Source organism: Anomaloglossus baeobatrachus, chromosome 5, assembly GCF_048569485.1.
Source record: "Anomaloglossus baeobatrachus isolate aAnoBae1 chromosome 5, aAnoBae1.hap1, whole genome shotgun sequence".
NCBI lineage: Eukaryota > Metazoa > Chordata > Amphibia > Anura > Aromobatidae > Anomaloglossus > Anomaloglossus baeobatrachus.
This window is the reverse complement of record NC_134357.1, coordinates 270667465-270689472: the sequence shown is the minus strand read 5'-3', so window position 1 is coordinate 270689472 and position 22008 is coordinate 270667465. Positions and strand designations below refer to the sequence as shown.

The 22008-nt window shown below is 46.7% G+C and overlaps 1 protein-coding gene across 2 annotated transcripts in view; it reads left to right on the top strand.

The window, feature by feature from the left end:
• The window catches only part of TMEM17 (transmembrane protein 17), a 31514-nt gene extending 26363 nt beyond the window's left edge, over positions 1 to 5151 (top strand). For both annotated transcript variants that reach the window (XM_075349499.1, XM_075349498.1), the window contains exon 4: positions 3936 to 5151. In XM_075349499.1, coding sequence (XP_075205614.1) covers positions 3936 to 4169 — 234 coding nt within the window. In that variant the 3' untranslated portion in view covers positions 4170 to 5151. The remainder of the gene's footprint in view (positions 1 to 3935) is intronic.
• The last annotated feature ends 16857 nt before the right edge of the window (positions 5152 to 22008 follow it).

Sequence of the window (22008 nt, the reverse complement as noted above, 5' to 3'; positions counted from 1 at the left end):
GCCAGGATGCAGCAGGCCCCCATGATAAAATAAGGGCCGTTTCACACATCTGACTTTTCGCCGGATCCGGCACACTCCAGTACAGTGTGATACAGTATAATGGCAGCGCCAAAGAGAGACCGTTTGGAACACCATTCTAAGTCTGAACTGGGTGCAAAAACCTAAAAAAGCTTCACTATATGGAGAGAAGGTATGCACACCAGTGACTATGCAAGGGGAATACATGTAATAGCAGAAACTGCTGTGTGAATACTGGCCTGAAAAATACAATAGCTACATGCAAAAATGAAAAAAATTACAATGCAATCTGCATTACTGCCATGAAGTATGAATAAAGAGAAATTTAGCTATTGAATTGATCAGTGCAACAGAGCCCCAACACCTCGTCGCGGTATTCTCTTATTTTTGGGGTCCCTAGCTAATGTGTGTCCTCTCATGCAGTTAAAAAAAAACTTACCATGTATGGGAAGCTGAGACCCGGGCTATATATGTATAACTAGAAGGTGGCCCGATTCTACGCATCGGGTATTCTAGAATTTACGTATTGTGTAGTTCATGTATGATTTTTGTTATATATAGATATAGATGTTGTTGTGTGTAGTTACCAAGTGTTTGTGTAGGGCGCTGTACATGTTCTGGGTGTTGTCTGGGTGTGGCGGGTGGTGAGAGCGGTGTTGTATGTGTGTTGCGTTGTTTGTGGAGCGCTGTGTGTCTGTCGCGTTTGTGTGTGTGTATGTTGCGCGGTTTGTGTGGGTGTGGTGTGTTTTGGGGGGAGGTATGTTTTGTGCAATGTGTGTGTTGTGCGGTATGTGCGTATATTTATGTATGCCGCGGTGTTTGTGTGTTGGGTGTTGTGTGTGTGCGGCGTTGTCTGTGTGGGTGTCTGTGTAGGGCGGTGTTTGAGGTTCCCAGTGTGTGTGAGGTGTGTTGGGGGGAGGTGTGCACCTCCCATTGTGCTCCATCCCCCATGCTGCCCAACCCCCATCGTGCTCCATCCCCTATGCTGCGCACCCCCCATCGTGCTCCATCCCCCATGCTGCGCACTCCCCATCGTGCTCCATCCCCGATGCTGCGCACCCCCCCATCGTGATCCATCCCCCATGCTGCGCACTCCCCATCGTGCTCCATCCCCCATGCTGCGCACTCCCCATCGTGCTCCATCCTCCATGCTGCGCACCCCCCCATCGTGCTCCATCCTCCATGCTGCGCACCCCCCATCGTGCTCCATCCCCCATGCTGCGCACCCCCCATCGTGCTCCATCCCCCATGCTGCGCACCCCCCATCGTGCTCCATCCCCCATGCTGCGCACCCCCCATCGTGCTCCATCCCCCATGCTGCGCACCCCCCATCGTGCTCCATCCCCCATGCTGCGCACCCCCCATCGTGCTCCATCCCCCATGCTGCGCACCCCCCATCGTGCTCCATCCCCCATGCTGCGCACCCCCCATCGTGCTCCATCCCCCATGCTGCGCACCCCCCATCGTGCTCCATCCCCCATGCTGCGCACCCACCCCCATCGTGCTCCATCCCCCATGCTGCGCACCCACCCCCATCGTGCTCCATCCCCCATGCTGCGCACCCCCCCCATCGTGCTCCATCCCCCATGCTGCGCACTCCCCATTGTGCTCCATCCTCCATGCTGCGCACTCCCCATCGTGCTCCTTTCCCCATGTTGCGCACCCCCCATCGTGCTCTATCCCCCATGCTGAGACCCAGGCTATATATGTATAACTAGAAGGTGGCCCGATTTCTACGCATCGGGTATTCTAGAATTTACGTATTGTGTAGTTCATGTATGATTTTTGATATATAGATATATAGATATATAGATAGATGTTGTTGTGTGTAGTTACCAAGTGTTTGTGTAGGGCGCTGTACATGTTCTGGGTGTTGTCTGGGTGTGGCGGGGGGTGAGAGCGGTGTTGTATGTGTGTTGCGTTGTTTGTGGAGCGCTGTGTGTCTGTCGCGTTGTGTGTGTGTGTGTGTGTGTGTTGCGCGGTTTGTGTGGGTGTGGTGTGTTTTGGGGGAGGTATGTTTTGTGCAATGTGTGTGTTGTGCGGTATGTGCGTATATTTATGTATGCCGCGGTGTTTGTGTGTTGGGTGTTGTGTGTGTGCGGCGTTGTCTGTGTGTGTGTGGGTGTCTGTGTAGGGCGGTGTTTGAGGTTCCCAGTGTGTGTGTGTGTGTGTGTGTGTGTTGGGGGGAGGTGTGCACCTCCCATCGTGCTCCATCCCCCATGCTGCGCACCCCCCATCGTGCTCCATCCCCCATGCTGCGCACCCCCCATCGTGCTCCATCCCCCATGCTGCGCACCCCCTATCGTGCTCCATCCCCCATGCTGCGCACTCCCCATCGTGCTCCATCCCCCATGCTGCGCACTCCCCATCGTGCTCCATCCCCCATGCTGCGCACTCCCCATCGTGCTCCATCCCCCATGCTGTGTACTCCCCATTGTGCTCCTTTCCCCATGTTGCGCACCCCCCATCGTGCTCCATCCCCCATGCTGCACACTCCCCCATCGTGCTCCATCCCCCATGCTGCGCACTCCCCATCGTGCTCCATCCCCCATTCTGCGCACCCCCCATCGTGCTTCATCCCCCATGCTGCGCACTCCCCATCGTGCTACATCCCCCATGCTGTGCACTCCCCATCGTGCTACATCCCCCATGCTGCGCACCCCCCATCGTGCTCCTTCCCCCCATGCTATAATAGTTCTCCTATTATACTCAGAGAGGAGTATTATAGGAGGACTATAATAGGAGGAGTAGTCCTGGGGGGAGAGGAGTATAATGCCGGCTCCCTGCACATGTGTACTGGGATCCGGTGTACGCTGGTAACTATGATACACATCGGGTAACCAAGGGACCTTAGTTACCCGATGTGTATAATGGTTACCAGCGTTCACCGGCTCCGTCACGATCCCAGCAGCGCAAGGTTATGTCTGGCGATGCGTGCGGAGGGCCGAGGCGAGCGGGCAATCCATGCGGAGGGCGGGGCCAGGCCGAGGCAAGCGACCAATCTGTGGGGGGGCGGAGCCGAGGCGAGCGGCCAATCCGTGCGGGGGGGGGGGGGCGGGGTCCATGGCGAGCCCAGCGGCCAATCAGCTTTGTGTCACCGTAAGGACATAATTTTGGAGACAGACAGACAGACAGACAGACAGACAGACAGACAGACAGACAGACAGACAGACAGACAGACAGAATAAGGCAATTATATATATAGATGTGGACTGGCAATAGGTGTGGGTAATGTCAGGTTCACAAACGAAAGACTACTAACAAAGAAATAATGTTCCAAACGTTATTTCTTTATTTGTTAGTAGTCTTTCGTTTGTGAACCAGACACCACCCACATCTTGCCGGTTCACATTATACATATATAGCCTGGGTCTCAGCTTCCCATACATGGTAAGTTTTTTAACTGCATGAGAGGACACACATTAGCTAGGGACCCCAAAAATAAGAGAATACCGCAACGAGGTTTTGGGGCTCTGTTGTATTGATCAATTCAATAGCTAAATTTCTCTTTATTCATATTTCATGGCAGTAATGCAGATTGCATTGTAATTTTTTTCCTTTTTGCATGTAGCTATTGTATTTTTCAGGCCAGTATTCGCACATCAGTTGCTGCTATAACATGACAGCTTGTGACCGGAGCTTGTTGTGCTGCCATTGTACTGCATCACACTGTACTAGAGTGTGCCGGATCTGTGAAACGGCCCTAAGGCAGCAAATGCACCCAGGCTTGTATAGGGAGCCATTCACACCATTTTTTTTGGGAGGAGTTGCAATACCAGAAACAACCCATGGTCATGGGTGGCGCTGTTTGTGAAATAAATGTAGCCTTTTTTCTAACCCCGGACAGCTTTAAGTGACTAGCTAATGTTGGTGTTTACCTGTGTATTTGTCTAATGCTATTTTATATTTTCCACTAGGTTCCTGAACTAGCTGGATTTTGGCTGCTCAGCATCCTCTTACAGTTGCCACTACTACTTTTCCTTTTATGTGATCCTGGCGTGGAACCGTTACCACTTGAACGAGCGTCACATGGAATACTCACAGCATTTTTGGTCTTCCAGATCCCAGTGTCGTCACTTACGCTAAGGAAGACTACAAGACGTCTTGCTGGGAGATTTCACCAGCTTGGAAACTTGGGAGGACATGCCTAAATGGTTATAATCACTGTGTAAGTGGTAGTGACACTACGTAAAGAGGTCTACGTGCAGAGCTGCAGCCTACACATACAAATACATTGCACATAGGCTACTTGTTTGGGACTTTCTACGGTTAATTCAGCATCCTTTAATAAGTGTTCTTTACGAGCATCCTATTGATGTACTTGTTAACTAATGTGAGCTTAGAGCTCAAACTCTGCAGAAGCAAGGCTGGCGTTTGAGAATCCAGTACCTGGTATCCAGTTGTTATATCCAGCGTTATAGAAGACCACACATGGTGAAGCTGGTATCACCCGATAGTGCCATTTCCACCTGGCTACCATAGTCCGCTTGCTCCCAGATGCTGGCTATGGCAGGAGGAAGTTTGACGACATTTTAGAAGTCTCCTCTGAGCTCCGTGACCTGTATAAATAGTTTGGGACTTGTGCCTTTTGTACATTGGAAGATTTATTTGTTGCCTTTTAATAATCATAGAATTTATAACAGGCAGGTGCATTACCCCATATAGGTTTGCCTATTCTTCTTTTACAAACACTAACCCCATTTAATGTTGGCCAATCCCTAATTTGTAGTCGTGTACAGTATAAGTTGTTTTTTTTTTAATGGGGTATTGTTATCTTATAAAGTGATGGCATATTGCTAGAATAGAAGATTAGAGCGGAGGAATAAACTTGCAGCTCTGCTCTGCATCATAGAATAACGGCCTCAGTACAATGCAAGATTCATACATTCGTGTAACACCGTCCTTACCGATACAAATTGTCAGATTTTATAAATATTTTGAATTTTTTAACTTTGAACCTAAATTTTTTTTTTTTCCTTTAATAAAAAAAAAAACACTTCACTTTTTGATTTTGACTATGTTTAGAAATATAATACTCTGGCATTGGGCAAACACAGTAACAGTGTGAAATGGCGACCTAAAGATAATGGTCAATGTCAGGTAGTTATAAGTGTGTGTGTGTGTGTGTGTATGTATGTATGTATGTATGTATGCATGTATGTGTATATGTATATGTGTGTGTATATACACACACTCCTATACATAGTTACATAGTGATTGAGATAGATAGATATATATAGATACCGTATATGCCGGCGTATAAGACGACTGGGCGTATAAGACGACCCCCAACTTCTGCCCTAAAAATATAGAATTTGGGATATACTCACTGTATAAGACTACCCCGCTCCCAAATGAAAAAAAGTCTGCTTTGATTGCAACATGTTAATTTTAATTCCGCGAGAGCCGTACAATATGTTTTTAAAGGGCCATTGACAGATCAATTGCTCCAATGTTCACTTAGTACAGCAAGGAATGCTCCTCCCTGCTGTATAAAGCCACAACTGGACTGAAACAATGGTACTACACTCTGCTACAAACAGACAAACACACACAACTCTGCTACATACAGACAAACATATACAACTCTGCTACATACAGACAAACACATACAACTCTGCTACAAACAGACACACACAACTCTGCTACAAACAGACAAACACACACAACTCTGCTACAAACAGACAAACACACACAACTCTGCTACATACAGACAAACACACACAGCTCTGCTACATACAGACAAACACACACAACTCTGCTACATACAGACAAACACATACAACTCTGCTACATACAGACAAACACATACAACTCTGCTACATACAGACAAACACATACAACTCTGCTACATACAGACAAACACATACAACTCTGCTACATACAGACAAACACGTACAACTCTGCTACATACAGACAAACACGTACAACTCTGCTACATACAGACAAACACATACAACTCTGCTACATACAGACAAATACACACAACTCTGCTGCTCTGTGGGGCCTGCACCCGCGGCTCGGCGGGTACAGCACCCGCGGCATCGGCGGGGGGGGGATTGGCAGGGCATACATCTGGGGGGTTAGAAGCAGCTCACCGGGGCCCATAATGGGCACAAGTCCCCCTGTGTTAGATATGCCCCCATGGTGCTGCCCATGGCCCCTATATAGATCGCACAAGTCCCCCTGTGTCAGATATGGCCCCTAGGCTGCTGCCCATAGTAAAATAAAACCCTCTTTCCTTATCTCCTCCAGCGCTGAGCTCCCTCCTGTCTGGCTCCGTGCTTCTGTTCTTCCACTTCCTGGTTCAGTGCGGTCATGTGATCGGCACAGCAGGCTGAGCTCTCTGCCTGATCACAGTGGAAGCAGGGACACAGGGAGAAACGCTGCAGGGGTAAGTAAAGCTTTTTTATTTTAGAATGAGCAGCAGCCTGGGGGCCAAATCTAACACATGGGGGACATGTGCGATCACACTGGGACGCAGGCTCATAGAATATGCACCGCTGCCCCAGCCCCTCACTGCGTGCGATTTCAGCACCATTGGAGATGGACAGCGGCTGTGCATATTATATGAGCGGGTGCAGGAGATCAAAGGCTGCAAGCCGCAGCGTTCCCCTGTGCTCCAGAGCTGCTGCCCCCACCTCCCCTGGACGCTCTGCAGTGTACATGCACCCCCCCCCCCCCCGTATATCCGGCGTATAAGACAACCCCCCACTGTAGCCATTATTTTAAGGGGGTAAAAAGTCGTCTTATACTCCAGTATATACGGTAGATATAGATATATAGATATATATATATCTATATATCTCTATCTCAATCACTGTGTATGTATAGGAGTGTATGTGTGTGTGTATGTATATATATATATATATATATATATATATATATATATATATATATATATATATATATATATATATATATATATATATATATATATATATATATATATATATATATATATATATATATAATTACATACACATATATACACACACTTCTATACATACATACATACATACATACACAGTGCTAGAGATAGATATATATATATATCTCTATCTCAATCACTGTGTATGTATGTATAGGAGTGTGTGTATGTATGTGTATATATATATATGACACTGACACACACACACACACACACACACACACACACACACACACACTACTGTTCACAGGTTTGGGTGACAAGTCTTTTCCATGAAAAACATACTTTTATTTATCAGATGAATTGCAAAATGAATAGAAAATATCGTCCAGACATTGATGAGGTTAGAAATAATGATTTTTACTTGAAATAATAATTTTCTCCTTCAAACTTTTTGCTTTCTTCAAAGAATGCTCTCTTTGCAGCAATTTCAGCTTTGCAGACCTTTGACATTCTAGCTGTTAATTTGCTGAGGTAATCTGGAGATATTTCACCCCATGCTTCCAGAAGCCCCTCCCACAAGTTGGATTGACTTGATGGGCACTTTTTGCATACCATATGCTCAAACTGCTCCCACAACTGCTGAATAGGGTTAAGATCTGGTGACTGGGCTGGCCATTACACTACACTCCTTTTATTAGCCAGTCTCAGATATGGCTTTTTCTTTGCTACTCTGCCCTGAAGGCCAGCATCCCGGAGTCGCCTCTTCACTGTAGACGTTGACACTGGCGTTTTGCGGGTACTATTTCATGAAGCTGCTAGTTGAGGACCTGTGAGGAGTCGATTTCTCAAACTAGAGACTGTAATGTACTTGTCTTGTTGCTCAGTTGTGCAGCGGGGCCTCACACTTTTTTCTACTCTGGTTAGAGCCTGTTTGTGCTCTCCTCTGAAGGGAAAGGGAGTAGTACACACCATTGTAGGAAATCTTTAGTTTCTTGGCAATTTCTCACAAGGAATATCCTTCATTTCTAAGAACAAGAGGAGACTGTCGAGTTTCACATAAAAGTTTTCTTTTTTTCTGGCCATTTTGAGAGTTTAATGGAACCAACAAAAATAATGCTCCAGATTCTCAACTAGCTCAAGGGAAGGTCAGTTTTAGGGTATGTGCGCACGTTGCTTTTTACCTGCTTTTTTGCTGCTTTTTCTTCTGCGCTGTTTAATGCCAAAATGGATGTGTTCTTCTATTCAAGCAAAGTCTATGGGAATTTGGGTTTCTTGTTCACACTATGTTGTTCAAAATGCTGCCTTTTTGTGGCAGAACTTTGGTCAAAAACTCAGCTTTGCAGTGCAAAACCCAAATGGCAAAAACAATTGACATGTTGCTTCTTTGAAAAGCTGAGTTTTTGACCAAAGTTCTGCCTCAAAAAGGCAGCATTTTGAACAACATAGTGTGAACAAGAAACCCAAATTACCATAGACTATGCTTGAATAGAAGAACACATCCATTTTGGCATTAAACAGCGCAGAAGAAAAAGCAGCAAAAAAGCAGGTGAAAAGCAACGTGCGCACATACCCTTATAGGTTCTCTAATCAGCAAAACTGTTTTCAGCTGTGCTAACATATTTGGACAAGGGTTTTCAAGGGATTACTAAACATCCATTAGCCTTCTAACACAGCAAACACAATGTACCATTAGAACACTGGAGTGGCGGTTGTGGAAATGGGCCTCTATACACCTATGTAGCTATTGCATTAAAAACCAGACATTTGCAGAATAGTCATTTACCACATTAACAATGTATAGAGTGTACTTCTGTATAATTTAATGTTGGCTTCATCGGAAAAAAAAATGTGCTTTTCAGGAAAAAATAAGGAAATATCTAAGTGACCCTAAACTTTTAAACTGTAGTGTGTGTGTGTGTGTGTGTGTGTTATACATATATAAATATATCACACACACACTACAGTTTAAAAGTGTGTGTGTATATATATATATATATATATATATATATATATATATATGTATATATTATACAGTTACAGTACAGACCAAAAGTTTAGACACACCTTCTAATCCCTAGAGCAACTATTAAGAGGAGACTTTGTGCAGCAGGCCTTCATGGTAAAATAGCTGCTAGGAAACCACTGCTAAGGACAGGCAACAAGCAGAAGAGACTTGTTTGGGCTAAAGAGCACAAGGAATGGACATTAGACCAGTGGAAATCTGTGCTTTGGTCTGATGAGTCCAAATTTGAGATCTTTGGATCCAACCACCGTGTCTTTGTAGAAAAGGTGAACGGATGGACTCTACATGCCTGGTTCCCATCGTGAAGCATGGAGGAGAAGGTGTGATGGTGTGGGGGTGCTTTGCTGGTGACACTGTTGGGGATTTATTCAAAATTGAAGGCATACAGAACCAGCATGCCTACCACAGCATCCTGCAACGGCATGCTATTCCATCCGGTTTGCGTTTATTTGGACCATCATTTATTTTTCAACAGGACAATGACCCCAAACACTCCTCCAGGCTTTGTAAGGGCTATTTGATTAAAAAGGAGAGTGATGGGGTGCTACGCCAGATGACCTGGTCTCCACAGTCACCAGACCTGAACCCAATCGAGATGGTTTGGTGTGAGCTGGACCGCAGAGTGAAGACAAAAGGGCCAACAAGTGCTAAGCATCTCTGGGAACTCCTTCAAGACTGTTGGAAAACCATTTCCGGTGACTACCTCTTGAAGCTCATTAGGAGAATGCCAAGAGTGTGCAAAGCAGTAATGAAAGCAAAAGGGGGCTACTTTGAAGAACCTAGAATATAAGACATATTTTCAGTTGTTTCACACTTTTTTGTTAAGTATTTCATTCCACATGTGTTAATTCATAGTTTTGATGCCTTCAATGTGAATCTACAATTTTCAGAGTCATGAAAATAAAGAAAACTCTTTGAATGAGGAGGTGTGTCCAAACGTTTGGTCTGTACTATATTTATAATATAGACAAAGTTAGAAAGATACTAAAAACAATAAGACCTCTCACAACTCTACATTGTCCGATGAAACGCTCCTGAATTGTCTTCATACTGTCCAGATTTTTCTTTTCTTCACCTGTTACCCTGTGTCAGAGTTTGCAGTTTTCCCAGTCGTAACCTTCCTATGGTTACGTGTTTGATACTCTCAGCTTTTGCACCACTTCTCTTCCTGTCAGCTTTTTAGGTTTCACCTCCAGTTGTTCGAACAGGTAAAACTGTACATAGTGCAAAAGCATTACAAGTTCTGGATTCTAGCAAGATTTATTCAATATAATCGCAGGATTAAAATCCAAACTCAGAATAAACCATTTTAAAAAAGTGTCATTCCTTGCATAAGCCCAACCTAGAGTTTCGCTTGATGGCTTCTTCAGGGACATGATGCAAAGTCTATATAGAAATGTTTGGGTTAATTTGGTGTGAAAATAGTTGAATGGTCTCACACGGAGGCCTGACTTCAACACCACAGACCAGCTTTGGGTGAAATAGAACTGTTATTGTGAGCCCGAAAATACGACTGTCTGCACCTGCCCTGATCAGACAAGTTTGTCAATTTGTGACGCACTGTCATGGTTCTCGTGTGTGCCTTGAGCATGTGGGCGGTCATGTGACCACATGTGCGATTTGTATACTTGCCCTCATGAGCAGACTAGTCTCATCTGGCTTTCAATAGAAAACAATTGAGAGACTCCGATGAGACTTGTTGGCACGTGATGACTGCAAGCATGCAAATCTCATATGTGGTCATGTGACCACCCACCCTGCACACTTTTCTTCTTAAGCCCTTTAAATTGAATCATTTTTATCAAACCTATTTTTTATATTTATGCTTTTCATTGGAGGAGTTTTTCCTGAAAATTCACATAAACTATGAATTTAAAAGGATTGCATTGTTCTTACTGGACACTAGAGGTCACCAGAATCTGCATTTAATCAGTACTTTAACATCTTAGTTATAAATGAATGGCAGAAGAAAGACAAGTAATATCTATTGATTAGATAATACTTCCATATGGTGACTGACCTTAAATCACTATCATATAGTGGGCAAATTATATGGTCAAATAGACAAAGGTTTGTTAAAGGGTCACTGTAAAAAAAAAAAATAATAATTTGTCAAACAAGATAAGTAAGGAGTGGTTGATCAGAATGTTGTTTAAAACATAATGGATTTGATATGTGAAATATCCCTTTCATCTCCCATCCCCCATGATTTGTGAGCTATGTAAGATGTATATACAGTGTGTCCACCCATATCCTGTCCACCGCCATTAACTTGAGAACGGCGGCAGCTGTAGGCATAGAAGTGGTGTCTATGTATAGTAAAGTAGTCATGTGCTATGCAATGAAACCACCTATAGCGCCACCTGGTGGAAAACAACGGAGTTAGCATTTTTATCTCGAAAACGGAACGAGATAGAGAAAAAAAGTGAATTACAAACTTGTAGGGCATCATCAAGTCAATACGAATCGACACCTTGCATACAGAAATGCTATGATATGAAACCCATGACACCCCCCCCCCCCCAAAACAGTGAATGCTGATCACGCATGTGCCGCTCATGTAACTTTGATGCTACAAGTGGCCACCGTCAGCTGCAATGCACATCTGGACTCTGGACCGCATACTGTATCTTGCTGCACATTGTGCAATATGGTAGGTGACACGTTTGCACAAGCATCTGTGATACGTTGTCGTAGGTCCTGCAATGTTGGTGGAGGGGTCGCAAACACCTGCTGTTTGATGTGACCTCACAGAAAGAGGTCCAATGGGGTCAGGTCAGGTGAGCGTGGGGGCCACGCCTTGCAGCCACCATACCCAATGACTTGTAGGAAGGTCTCCATGAGGTATGGCTTCACGTCCGCAGCCTTGTGAGTTTTACACGTTCTAATCATAGCATTTCTGTATGCAAGGTGTCGATTCGTATTGAATTTATCATGCCCTAATACTTTGTAATTCACTTTTTCTTTGTCGCTCTATTGGGAGACCCAGACAATTGGGTGTATAGGCTATGCCTCCGGAGGCCGCACAAAGTATTACACTCAAAAGTGTAAAGCCCCTCCCCTTCTGCCTATACACTCCCCGTGCTCCCACGGGCTCCTCAGTTTTTTGCTTTGTGCGAAGGAGGTCAGACACGCACGCACAGCTCCACAGATTGGTCAGCAGCAGCTGCTGACCATGTCGGATGGAAGAAAAGTGGGCCCATATAGGGCCCCCAGCATGCTCCCTTCTCACCCCACTCTTGTCGGTGGTGTTGTAAGGTTGAGGTACCCATTGCGGGTACGGAGGCTGGAGCCCACATGCTGTTTTCCTTCCCCATCCCCCTCAGGGTTCTGGTGGAAGTGGGATCCTATCGGTCTCCAGGCACATGAGACCGTGCTTCATCCACAACTCCTGTGGAGCCTGCTGGATAGGAGCCGGGTATCGTTCAGGGACATGGCCCTGCTACTTGGAGGTACTCTGTGTCCCCGTGGGGACCGCGCACAGCAACACTCCAGCTTTGCTGGGTGTGCTAGTGCACCGGGGACCACGGCGCTGACCGGGTTAATATGTGCCATTACACACTCAGCGTTGCTGAGTGTGTTTATGTATAGGGACTGCCGCATTTACCACCGCTGCCTTGGAAACACTGCGGCGCGGCTGGGACTTGTAGTGCGCCGGGGACTTCCACGCCGGCCGCGCTTTTACGGCGGCCGCGTTTATTACTAGAGTCCCCGGCTTTTTGCGGCCTAGTTTCCTTTCCTCCCGCCCATAGCCCTAACAGGCAGGGGAAGGGCGGGACGCTGCACAGAACGAGCAGCACTGAGGGCTGGAGCATGCTTTGCATACTCCACTCCCCTCACTGTGCACAGTGCAGGCACCAGTTCCCGCTCTTTCTGGGTCACGCCCACAGCTCCCTCCTCTCCTCAGGACGCATTCCTGTCAGCTCCTCGGACGCTGCAGAGGGGGACAAAATCTGGGAGACCCAGGCAGGGACTCTGGTGGCATCACAACCGCTTTAAGCGGGTGGTAAGCAGCACCTGTGGTGCTAGCCCCATTGTGCAGTAGTGTAACATTATATGTTTATTTTACACTGTATAGTGCACAGTTGATTTCTGGCTATATACCCTATTGTGTTGCTCAGGGAAGATAATAGCATGGCGCCCACAAAAGGCAGGGGTGCCAAAACACAGGCTTATTATGCTGCCTGCGCCGCATGTACGACCCCGCTACCGGCAGGTTCCACTGACCCTCATTGTATACAGTGCTCGGGCCCTGTGACACTTACTCAGCCAGAGCCTCTGCTAAGAGGGGCCCAGGGGGAGCCACCTGCTGACAATGTCCAGGTGACGGGGACAGAGTTTGCAAAACTCTCTGAGACTATGGCTAAGATACTAGAAGCCTTGCAGTACAGGCCGGTATCTCAGCACAGGGACTCTGTTGAATCTTTGTTCCCTGGCCCCCCTCAGTTGGACCAACAATGTCCTCCCGGGGTATCTCATAGATCCCAGGCTGAGGGTTCTGACACAGACCCCAGCCCCAGACCGACTAAGCGAGCTCGCTTAGATTTTCCCTTGACATCATCATATTGTTCAGGGTCTCAGCGAGGGGAATCTCGAGTTGATGAAGCGGAGGTAGCTGATCAGGATTCTGATCCTGAGGGCGCTCTCAATCTTAATACTCCAGACGGGGACGCCATAGTGAACGATCTTATTGCATCCATCAATCAAATGTTGGATATTTCTCCCTCAGCTCCTCCAGCAGAGGCGTCGGCTTCTCAGCAGGAGAAATTCCGGTTCAGGTTCCCCAAGCGTACACCGAGTATGTTTCTGGACCACTCCGATTTCAGAGAGGCAGTCCAGAATCACCATGCTTGTCCAGATAAGCGTTTTTCTAAGCGCCTTAAGGATACACGTTATCCCTTTCCACCTGACGTGGTTAAAGGTTGGACTCAGTGTCCCAAAGTGGATCCTCCAATCTCCAGACTGGCGGCTAGATCCATACTTGCAGTGGAAGATGGGGCTTCACTCAAGGATGCCACTGACAGGCAAATGGAGCTCTGGTTGAAATCCATCTATGAAGCGATCGGCGCTTCTTTTGCCCCAGCATTCGCAGCCGTATGGGCACTACAAGCTATCTCAGCAGGTCAAGCGCAAATTGAAGCAGCCACATGCACGTCCGCGCCACAAGTGGCGTCCATTACCACTCAGACCTCGGCATTTGCGTCTTACGCTATTAATGCTGTCCTGGACTCTGCGAGCCGTACGGCGGTGGCAGCCGCCAATTCGGTGGTACTCCGCAGGGCCTTGTGGCTACAGGAATGGAAGGCAGATTCTGCTTCCAAAAAGCGCTTAACCAGTTTGCCAATTTCTGGCGACAGATTGTTTGGCGAGCGTTTGGATGAAATCATCAAACAATCCAAGGGAAAGGATACATCCTTACCCCAGCCCAAACCGAACATACCCCAACAGAGGAGAGGGCAGTCGAGGTTTCGGTCCTTTCGGGGCGCGGGCAGGTCCCAATTCTCCTCGTCCAAAAGGCCTCAGAAAGAGCAAAGGAACTCTGATGCATGGCGGTCTAAGTCACGTCCTAAAAAGACCACCGGAGGGGCAGCTAACAAAGCGGCTTCCTCATGACTTTCGACCTCCTCATTCCGCATCCTCGGTCGGTGGCAGGCTCTCCCGCTTTTGCGACACCTGGCTGCCACGAATAAAAGACCGCTGGGTGAGAGACATTCTGTCTCACGGTTACAAGATAGAGTTCACCTCTCGTCCCCCGACTCGATTCTTCAGGTCATCCCCGCCTCCCGAGCGACCCGAGGCTCTTCTGCAGGCGCTGGGCATTCTGAAGGCAGAAGGAGTGGTGGTCCCTGTTCCTCTTCAGCAACAGGGCCACGGTTTTTACTCCAACTTGTTTGTGGTCCCAAAGAAGGACGGGTCTTTTCGACCTGTCCTGGACCTGAAACTTCTCAACAAACACGTAAAGACCAGGCGGTTCCGGATGGAATCCCTCCGCTCCGTCATCGCCTCAATGTCCCAGGGAGATTTCCTTGCATCGATCGATATCAAGGATGCTTATCTCCACGTACCGATTGCTCCAGAGCACCAGCGCTTCTTGCGCTTCGCCATAGGGAACGAACACCTGCAGTTCGTGGCACTGCCGTTCGGCCTGGCAACAGCCCCACGGGTTTTCACCAAGGTTATGGCTACTGTAGTAGCGGTCCTCCACTCTCAGGGTCACTCGGTGATCCCGTACTTGGACGATCTGTTGATCAAGGCACCCTCTCTATAGGCATGCCAACACAGCCTCGACGCTACCCTGGAGACTCTCCAGAGTTTCGGGTGGATCATCAATTTTCCAAAGTCAAATCTGACACCGGCCCAATCGCTGACATACCTTGGCATGGAGTTTCATACCCTCTCAGCGATAGTGAAGCTTCCGCTGATCAAGCAGCGGTCACTACAGACAGGGGTACAATCTCTCCTTCAAGGTCGGTCACACACCTTGAGACGCCTCATGCACTTCCTGGGGAAGATGGTGGCAGCAATGGAGGCAGTTCCTTTCGCGCAGTTTCACCTGCGTCCTCTTCAATGGGACATCCTTCGCAAATGGGACAGGAAGCCGACGTCCCTCGACAGGAACGTCTCCCTCTCGCAGGCGACCAAAGCTTCCCTTCGGTGGTGGCTTCTTCCCACTTCATTATCGAAAGGGAAATCTTTCCTACCCCCATCCTGGGAGGTGGTCACGACGGACGCGAGTCTGTCAGGGTGGGGAGCGGTTTTTCTCCACCACAGGGCTCAGGGTACGTGGACCCAGCAAGAGTCCTCGCTTCAGATCAATGTTCTGGAAGTACGGGCAGTGTATCTTGCCCTGAAAGCGTTTCAGCAGTGGCTGGAAGGCAAGCAGATCAGAATTCAGTCAGACAATTCCACAGCGGTGGCATACATCAACCACCAAGGCGGCACACGCAGTCGGCAAGCCTTCCAGGAAGTCCGGCGGATTCTACTGTGGGTGGAAGCCACGGCCTCCACCATCTCCGCAGTTCACATTGCAGGCGTGGAAAACTGGGAAGCAGATTATCTCAGTCGCCAGGGCATGGACGCAGGGGAATGGTCCCTTCACCCGGACGTGTTTCAGGAGATCTGTTGCCGCTGGGGGGTGCCGGACGTCGATCTCATGGCGTCCCGGCACAACAACAAGGTACCAGCGTTCATGGCACGGTCTCAAGATCCCAGAGCTCTGGCGGCAGACGCCTTAGTTCAGGATTGGTCGCAGTTTCAGCTCCCTTATGTGTTTCCTCTGCTGGCACTGTTGCCCAGAGTGTTACGCAAGATCAGGGCCGACTGCCGCCGCGTCATCCTCGTCGCTCCAGACTGGCCGAGGCGGTCGTGGTACCCGGATCTGTGGCATCTCACGGTCGGCCAACCGTGGGCACTACCAGACCGACCAGACTTGCTATCTCAAGGGCCGTTTTTCCATCTGAATTCTGCGGCCCTCAACCTGACTGTGTGGCCATTGAGTCCTGGATCCTAGCGTCTTCAGGGTTATCTCAAGACGTCATTGCCACTATGAGACAAGCTAGGAAACCAACGTCCGCCAAGATCTACCACAGGACGTGGAAAATTTTCCTGTCGTGGTGCTCTGCTCAGGGTATTTCTCCCTGGCCTTTTGCCTTGCCCACTTTTCTGTCCTTCCTTCAATCTGGACTGGAAAAGGGTTTGTCGCTCGGCTCCCTTAAGGGACAAGTCTCGGCGCTCTCTGTGTTTTTCCAGAAGCGCCTAGCCAGACTTCCACAGGTACGCACGTTCCTGCAGGGGGTTTGTCACATCGTCCCTCCATACAAGCGGCCGTTAGAACCCTGGGATCTGAACAGGGTGCTGACAGTTCTTCAGAAACCACCATTTGAGACAATGAGGGATATTTCTCTCTCACGCCTTTCGCAGAAAGTGGTTTTCCTAGTTGCAGTCACTTCACTTAGGAGAGTGTCTGAGCTAGCAGCGCTGTCATGCAAAGCCCCTTTCCTGGTGTTTCACCAGGACAAGGTGGTTCTGCGTCCGGTTCCGGAATTTCTCCCTAAGGTGGTATCCCCCTTTCATCTCAATCAGGATATCTCCTTACCTTCTTTTTGTCCTCATCCAGTTCACCAATGTGAAAAGGATTTGCACTTGTTAGATCTGGTGAGAGCACTCAGACTCTACATTTCTCGTACGGCGCCCCTGCGCCGCTCGGATGCACTCTTTGTCCTTATCGCTGGCCAGCGTAAAGGGTCACAGGCTTCCAAATCAACCCTGGCTCGGTGGATCAAGGAGCCAATTATCGAAGCTTACCGTTCGGCTGGGCTTCCGGTTCCCTCAGGGCTGAAGGCCCATTCTACCAGAGCCGTGGGCGCGTCCTGGGCTTTGAGGCACCAGGCTACGGCTCAGCAGGTGTGTCAGGCGGCTACCTGGTCGAGCCTGCACACTTTCACGAAGCACTATCAGGTGCATACCTATGCTTCGGCGGATGCCAGCCTAGGTAGACGAGTCCTTCAGGCGGCGGTTGCCCACCTGTAGGAAGAGGCCGTTTTACGGCTCTATTACGAGGTATTATTTTACCCACCCAGGGACTGCTTTTGGACGTCCCAATTGTCTGGGTCTCCCAATAGAGCGACAAAGAAGAAGGGAATTTTGTTTACTTACCGTAAATTCCTTTTCTTCTAGCTCTAATTGGGAGACCCAGCACCCGCCCCTGTTTTTTTTTGTGTACACATGTTTGTTCATGTTGAATGGTTTCAGTTCTCCGATATTCCTTCGGATTGAAGTTACTTTAAACCAATTTATAATTCTTTTTCCTCCTTCTTGCTTTTGCACCAAAACTGAGGAGCCCGTGGGAGCACGGGGAGTGTATAGGCAGAAGGGGAGGGGCTTTACACTTTTGAGTGTAATACTTTGTGCGGCCTCCGGAGGCATAGCCTATACACCCAATTGTCTGGGTCTCCCAATTAGAGCTAGAAGAAAAGGAATTTACGGTAAGTAAACAAAATTCCCTTCTTTTTATCCATATCTCATTCCGTTTTCGAGATAAAAATGCTAACTCCGTTGTTTTCCACCAGGTGGCGCTATAGGTGGTTTCATTGCGTAGCGTATGGCCACTTTACTATACCTAGACACCACTTCTATTCCTATAGCTGCCGCCGTTATCAAGTTAATGGCGGTGGACACACTGTAGAGAGGCTGATTCATCAAGATTGGCATAACGCACAATCGTGGTGGACCAGTCTCTTGCCGAAATAGAAAGCACCAAATTCATTAAGAGCCATACACCACAATAAATGGAGTGCCTCTCCTAGGTGACGCACGGCTCTGTTTCAGAGACTAGAGTAGCGTTTCTTGTGTAAAAAGCACCATCCTTCTTGATCAGTGTGTTTTGCCAAGCCTAATCTCCCTCGGAACCACCCATTCTGTCATAGCTGAATCAAAGTGCTGTAAGAACTCAACATCACAATTTTTTTTTGTGCACATACTCTTTGCTCAAAATGTTGCTACTTTTCAAAGCTTTGATGAATCAGCCCCATACTATTTAAAGCTCATACTTCCCATATAAATTAATATCTGGCACCAGCTATGGCCAAAAGAAATTTGTTAAACAGGTTTCCCGCTAAAGCATTTATGATAATTTTACAAGCTGTATACTGTAAATGTCATACACTACTCACATAATTTAAGGATAATTGGTTTTCGGGTCAAATTTATGTAAAACGTGAAAAGTTCATACTACAGTGATATTCTATAATGAAAGTAGGGCATTTAAGTAGAAGCATGTAATGGTGATTTCCTCATCTCAAATAATATATTGAAACAAAAGTGAACAACAGTGATGGCTATATCCCAAAAATGTCAATGTCTCAATAACTTGCCATGTGGCCTTCAGCATCAATTACAGCTTGACAACAATTTCTGATGCTGTTCACAAGTCTTGTTATTGTCTGCTGGGGCATGGCATCCCACTCTTGAAGGGCAGCCCTCAGGTCATTAAGGTTCTGAGATACAGAGTTACGAGCCTCTACACGGCGATTCAGCTGATCCCATAGGTTTTCTATGGGATTCAGGTCTGGAGAAAGTGCATGCCACTCTATTTGATGTACCTCAGTCTAAAGTAGCTGTTCCCTAATGATGTGACCTCGATGAGCTAGAGCAATGTCGTCCACAAAGATAAAATTAGTCCTGTGTTGTTCATGCAGAGGCTTAATGACTCTATTAATAATGTTATTCAGGTAGTAGGGGCTTGTCACTGTACCATTCATAAAGTGCATAGCAGTTCTGTAATTAGACACACCTGCCCACCGTGTAACACCAGCACCACCAAAGGCTAGTCTTGTGACAACAATGGCTGATGTATAATGCTCTCCTTGACATCTCCAACATGATTGGCGGCCATCAATGTTGCTCAGCGTAAATCGACTTTCATCAGTGAACTGCACTGAGGCTCACTGGTCCCTCATCCAGCAAGATGATGATGCCTGTACCCGGTAGTGTGGTCAGGTATCCTTGCAGGTTGTCTTGCACACAGAACATGCTCACGTGAATAGTTTTGAATGGTCTGACATGACACTTGGGTGCCTCTCACCTCCTATAAATGTGCCTCGAGTTGTGTGGCATTCATCATTCGGTTTGAAGGTAATCATTTTGGGATCTGGCCAAAGGTCGTCCACTTCTCTGTCTTTCTGTGATTCTTCCAGTCTCTCTGTATCTCTGTTGCAACCTGCTGATGACACTCAAATCTCAGTGGCCATTTCCGTCTGAGAACATCCTGCTTGAAGCCTTGCAATAGCGAGCTACTGTTGATCAATTGTTAGGTGTGGTCTTGGTCTCTTGATGTTAAAATGTGAATAGCAGGATCAGGAGCACTGCTTAAATACCAATTCTAATTGAATCCCAAAATGTATTGATGTATTAAACACCTAATGTGAATTTTGCCAATAAGCTCCTTGTAAGAGAACAGCAAGTTGTGTAAAAAGTACATTGAATAGTTGGACATGTGCATCCAAACGTTTAGAGAAAGTCACATTAAGTCACCTGGAAAGGTTAGAGGGCATTTTAGGATCATCCCAAAAATGTATCCAAAAGCCAAATATCCCTAATTGTTTGGGAGTAGTATTCAACATTTTATAACGATCACTTATCATAAAAAGAGTCGTTCTAAAGTTTTATCTGTTTGAGCTCATCATCACTCTTCTGCCTTCCAGCTTCTTATTTGTTGGAGACGGTGTGCTCCTAAAGATGGACAGTTCAGACCAGTAACATAGCTTTTGCCAGCTTTAGATCATTGCTTACAAGTTCTATTAAAAAGAGCTTGTAAGCACTGTGCAAGGTTGGTCATACTGCTAGTCTGCAGCAATGATCAGGAACCTCGACAACAAGCATTAAACAATGAAATTATAAATCCCTCTGTTCTGGAGGACAGAGGGATTTTTAATAAGATTAAAATTGTAATGTTACTTATTTGTACAACTGTGACAGTGATGTAAATTTTGGAACTTCGCACCGGACTTCATTTTTGTCTCCTGCATGGTGCTTTCAAGTGCAAAAAGATTTTTCTGTTGGGGTATTAAACACACTGAGTTTCTATTCAAATTTCTAAAATGTAGATTTTCTACAAGCACTGACCTGCGAGATAACACTCTATTGATTTTTTTTTTTTTTTTTTTTCCCTTGAAAAGGAATGCAGAGCTCATTAATGTTTCCCTTTGAAAAGTAACACAAAAGCTTATTATTTTTTTGTTGATTTATTTTTCATTTTAAGTGATGTGCACACATACATCCCCCTACAAAGGCAGTATGGCAGTATACCTACATTACCTATTAAAACACTACAGTAGTAGAAATTAATATCCATTATATGCTATATATATATACCAATAAAATGCTTAAATTGTATAAATTTTGTATATGCAACTGTTAGGGGGAAACTCTTAATCAGAGATCACTTGTTGCCTACTTCCTGGCCTAATTGGTGTGGATCGAGTGCATGCTTGAAAAATGACATCAGACACACAGTCGGATATTCATCTTTCCTCGGTCAGAGGTGGCTTAGAGCTGCCTGATTTATTCAACAGCATGCCTTTATATAACCTAGGAAAGGGGCATGGTCGGCTCTACAGTGAGCATACTTGGATGTGTCCATTGGTCAGTGGGTTGAACAATGTGTTAGTCCATGAGCTGATTAGTGGGCGTGATCGTAGGCGGGTCTATGACGTCATTGGATGGATCCATGCTGATGGTAGGGTCTGTGATGTCATCAGGGGCCATCTTGGGTGCCTTCTCTGAAGACTGACTGGCTTATGTATAGAGAATTGATTTCATAGAGCACTGTGAGAAGTGTGTTCAATGTCCAGAGGTTAATTAAGTGTTTCATCTTATGGCTCTCCTCAACACAACCAATAAGATGCTTATATTTGTATGTTCAACCATAAGATGCTTATATTTTGTATGTTCAACCAATAAGATGCTTATATTTTGTCTCTTTGTTATGCCCATTATTGGGACTATAAAATTCAGCACTACCTCCTAATAAATGGGGATTTTTGTTATATTTAGAGCTGCTGTTGTGTGTGTTTTTATTCCCTCCGTCAACGGCATTCATCAGTGACTCGAGACGGAGCCCAAAATGACACTAGTCCAATATATTGCAATGACATAACCAATCTGCAATTTTAACCACTTTTGATATTGAGACTACTTTAAGTAGAACTGGTGTTCTCTAAGGGGTACTTTACACGTTGCGACATCGCTACCACTATATCGTCGGGGTCACATCGTTAGTGACGCACGTCTGGCGCCAGTAGTGACATTGCAACATGTAAATCCTAGATGGAACAATGAACGAGCACAGAAGCGTACAATATCGCTGAGCTGTGTAACGTCGTTCATTTCCATAATGTCTGTTCGACCGCTGGTATGATGTTGTTTGTCGTTCCTGCAGTTCCACACATCGCTGTGTGTAAACCCGCAGGAGCGACAAACATCTCCTTACCTGCGTCCTGACGGCAATGCGGAAGGGAGAAGGTGGGCGGGATGTTATGTCCCGCTCATCTCCGCCCCTCCGCTTCTATTGGCCGGCCGATTAGTGATGTCGCTG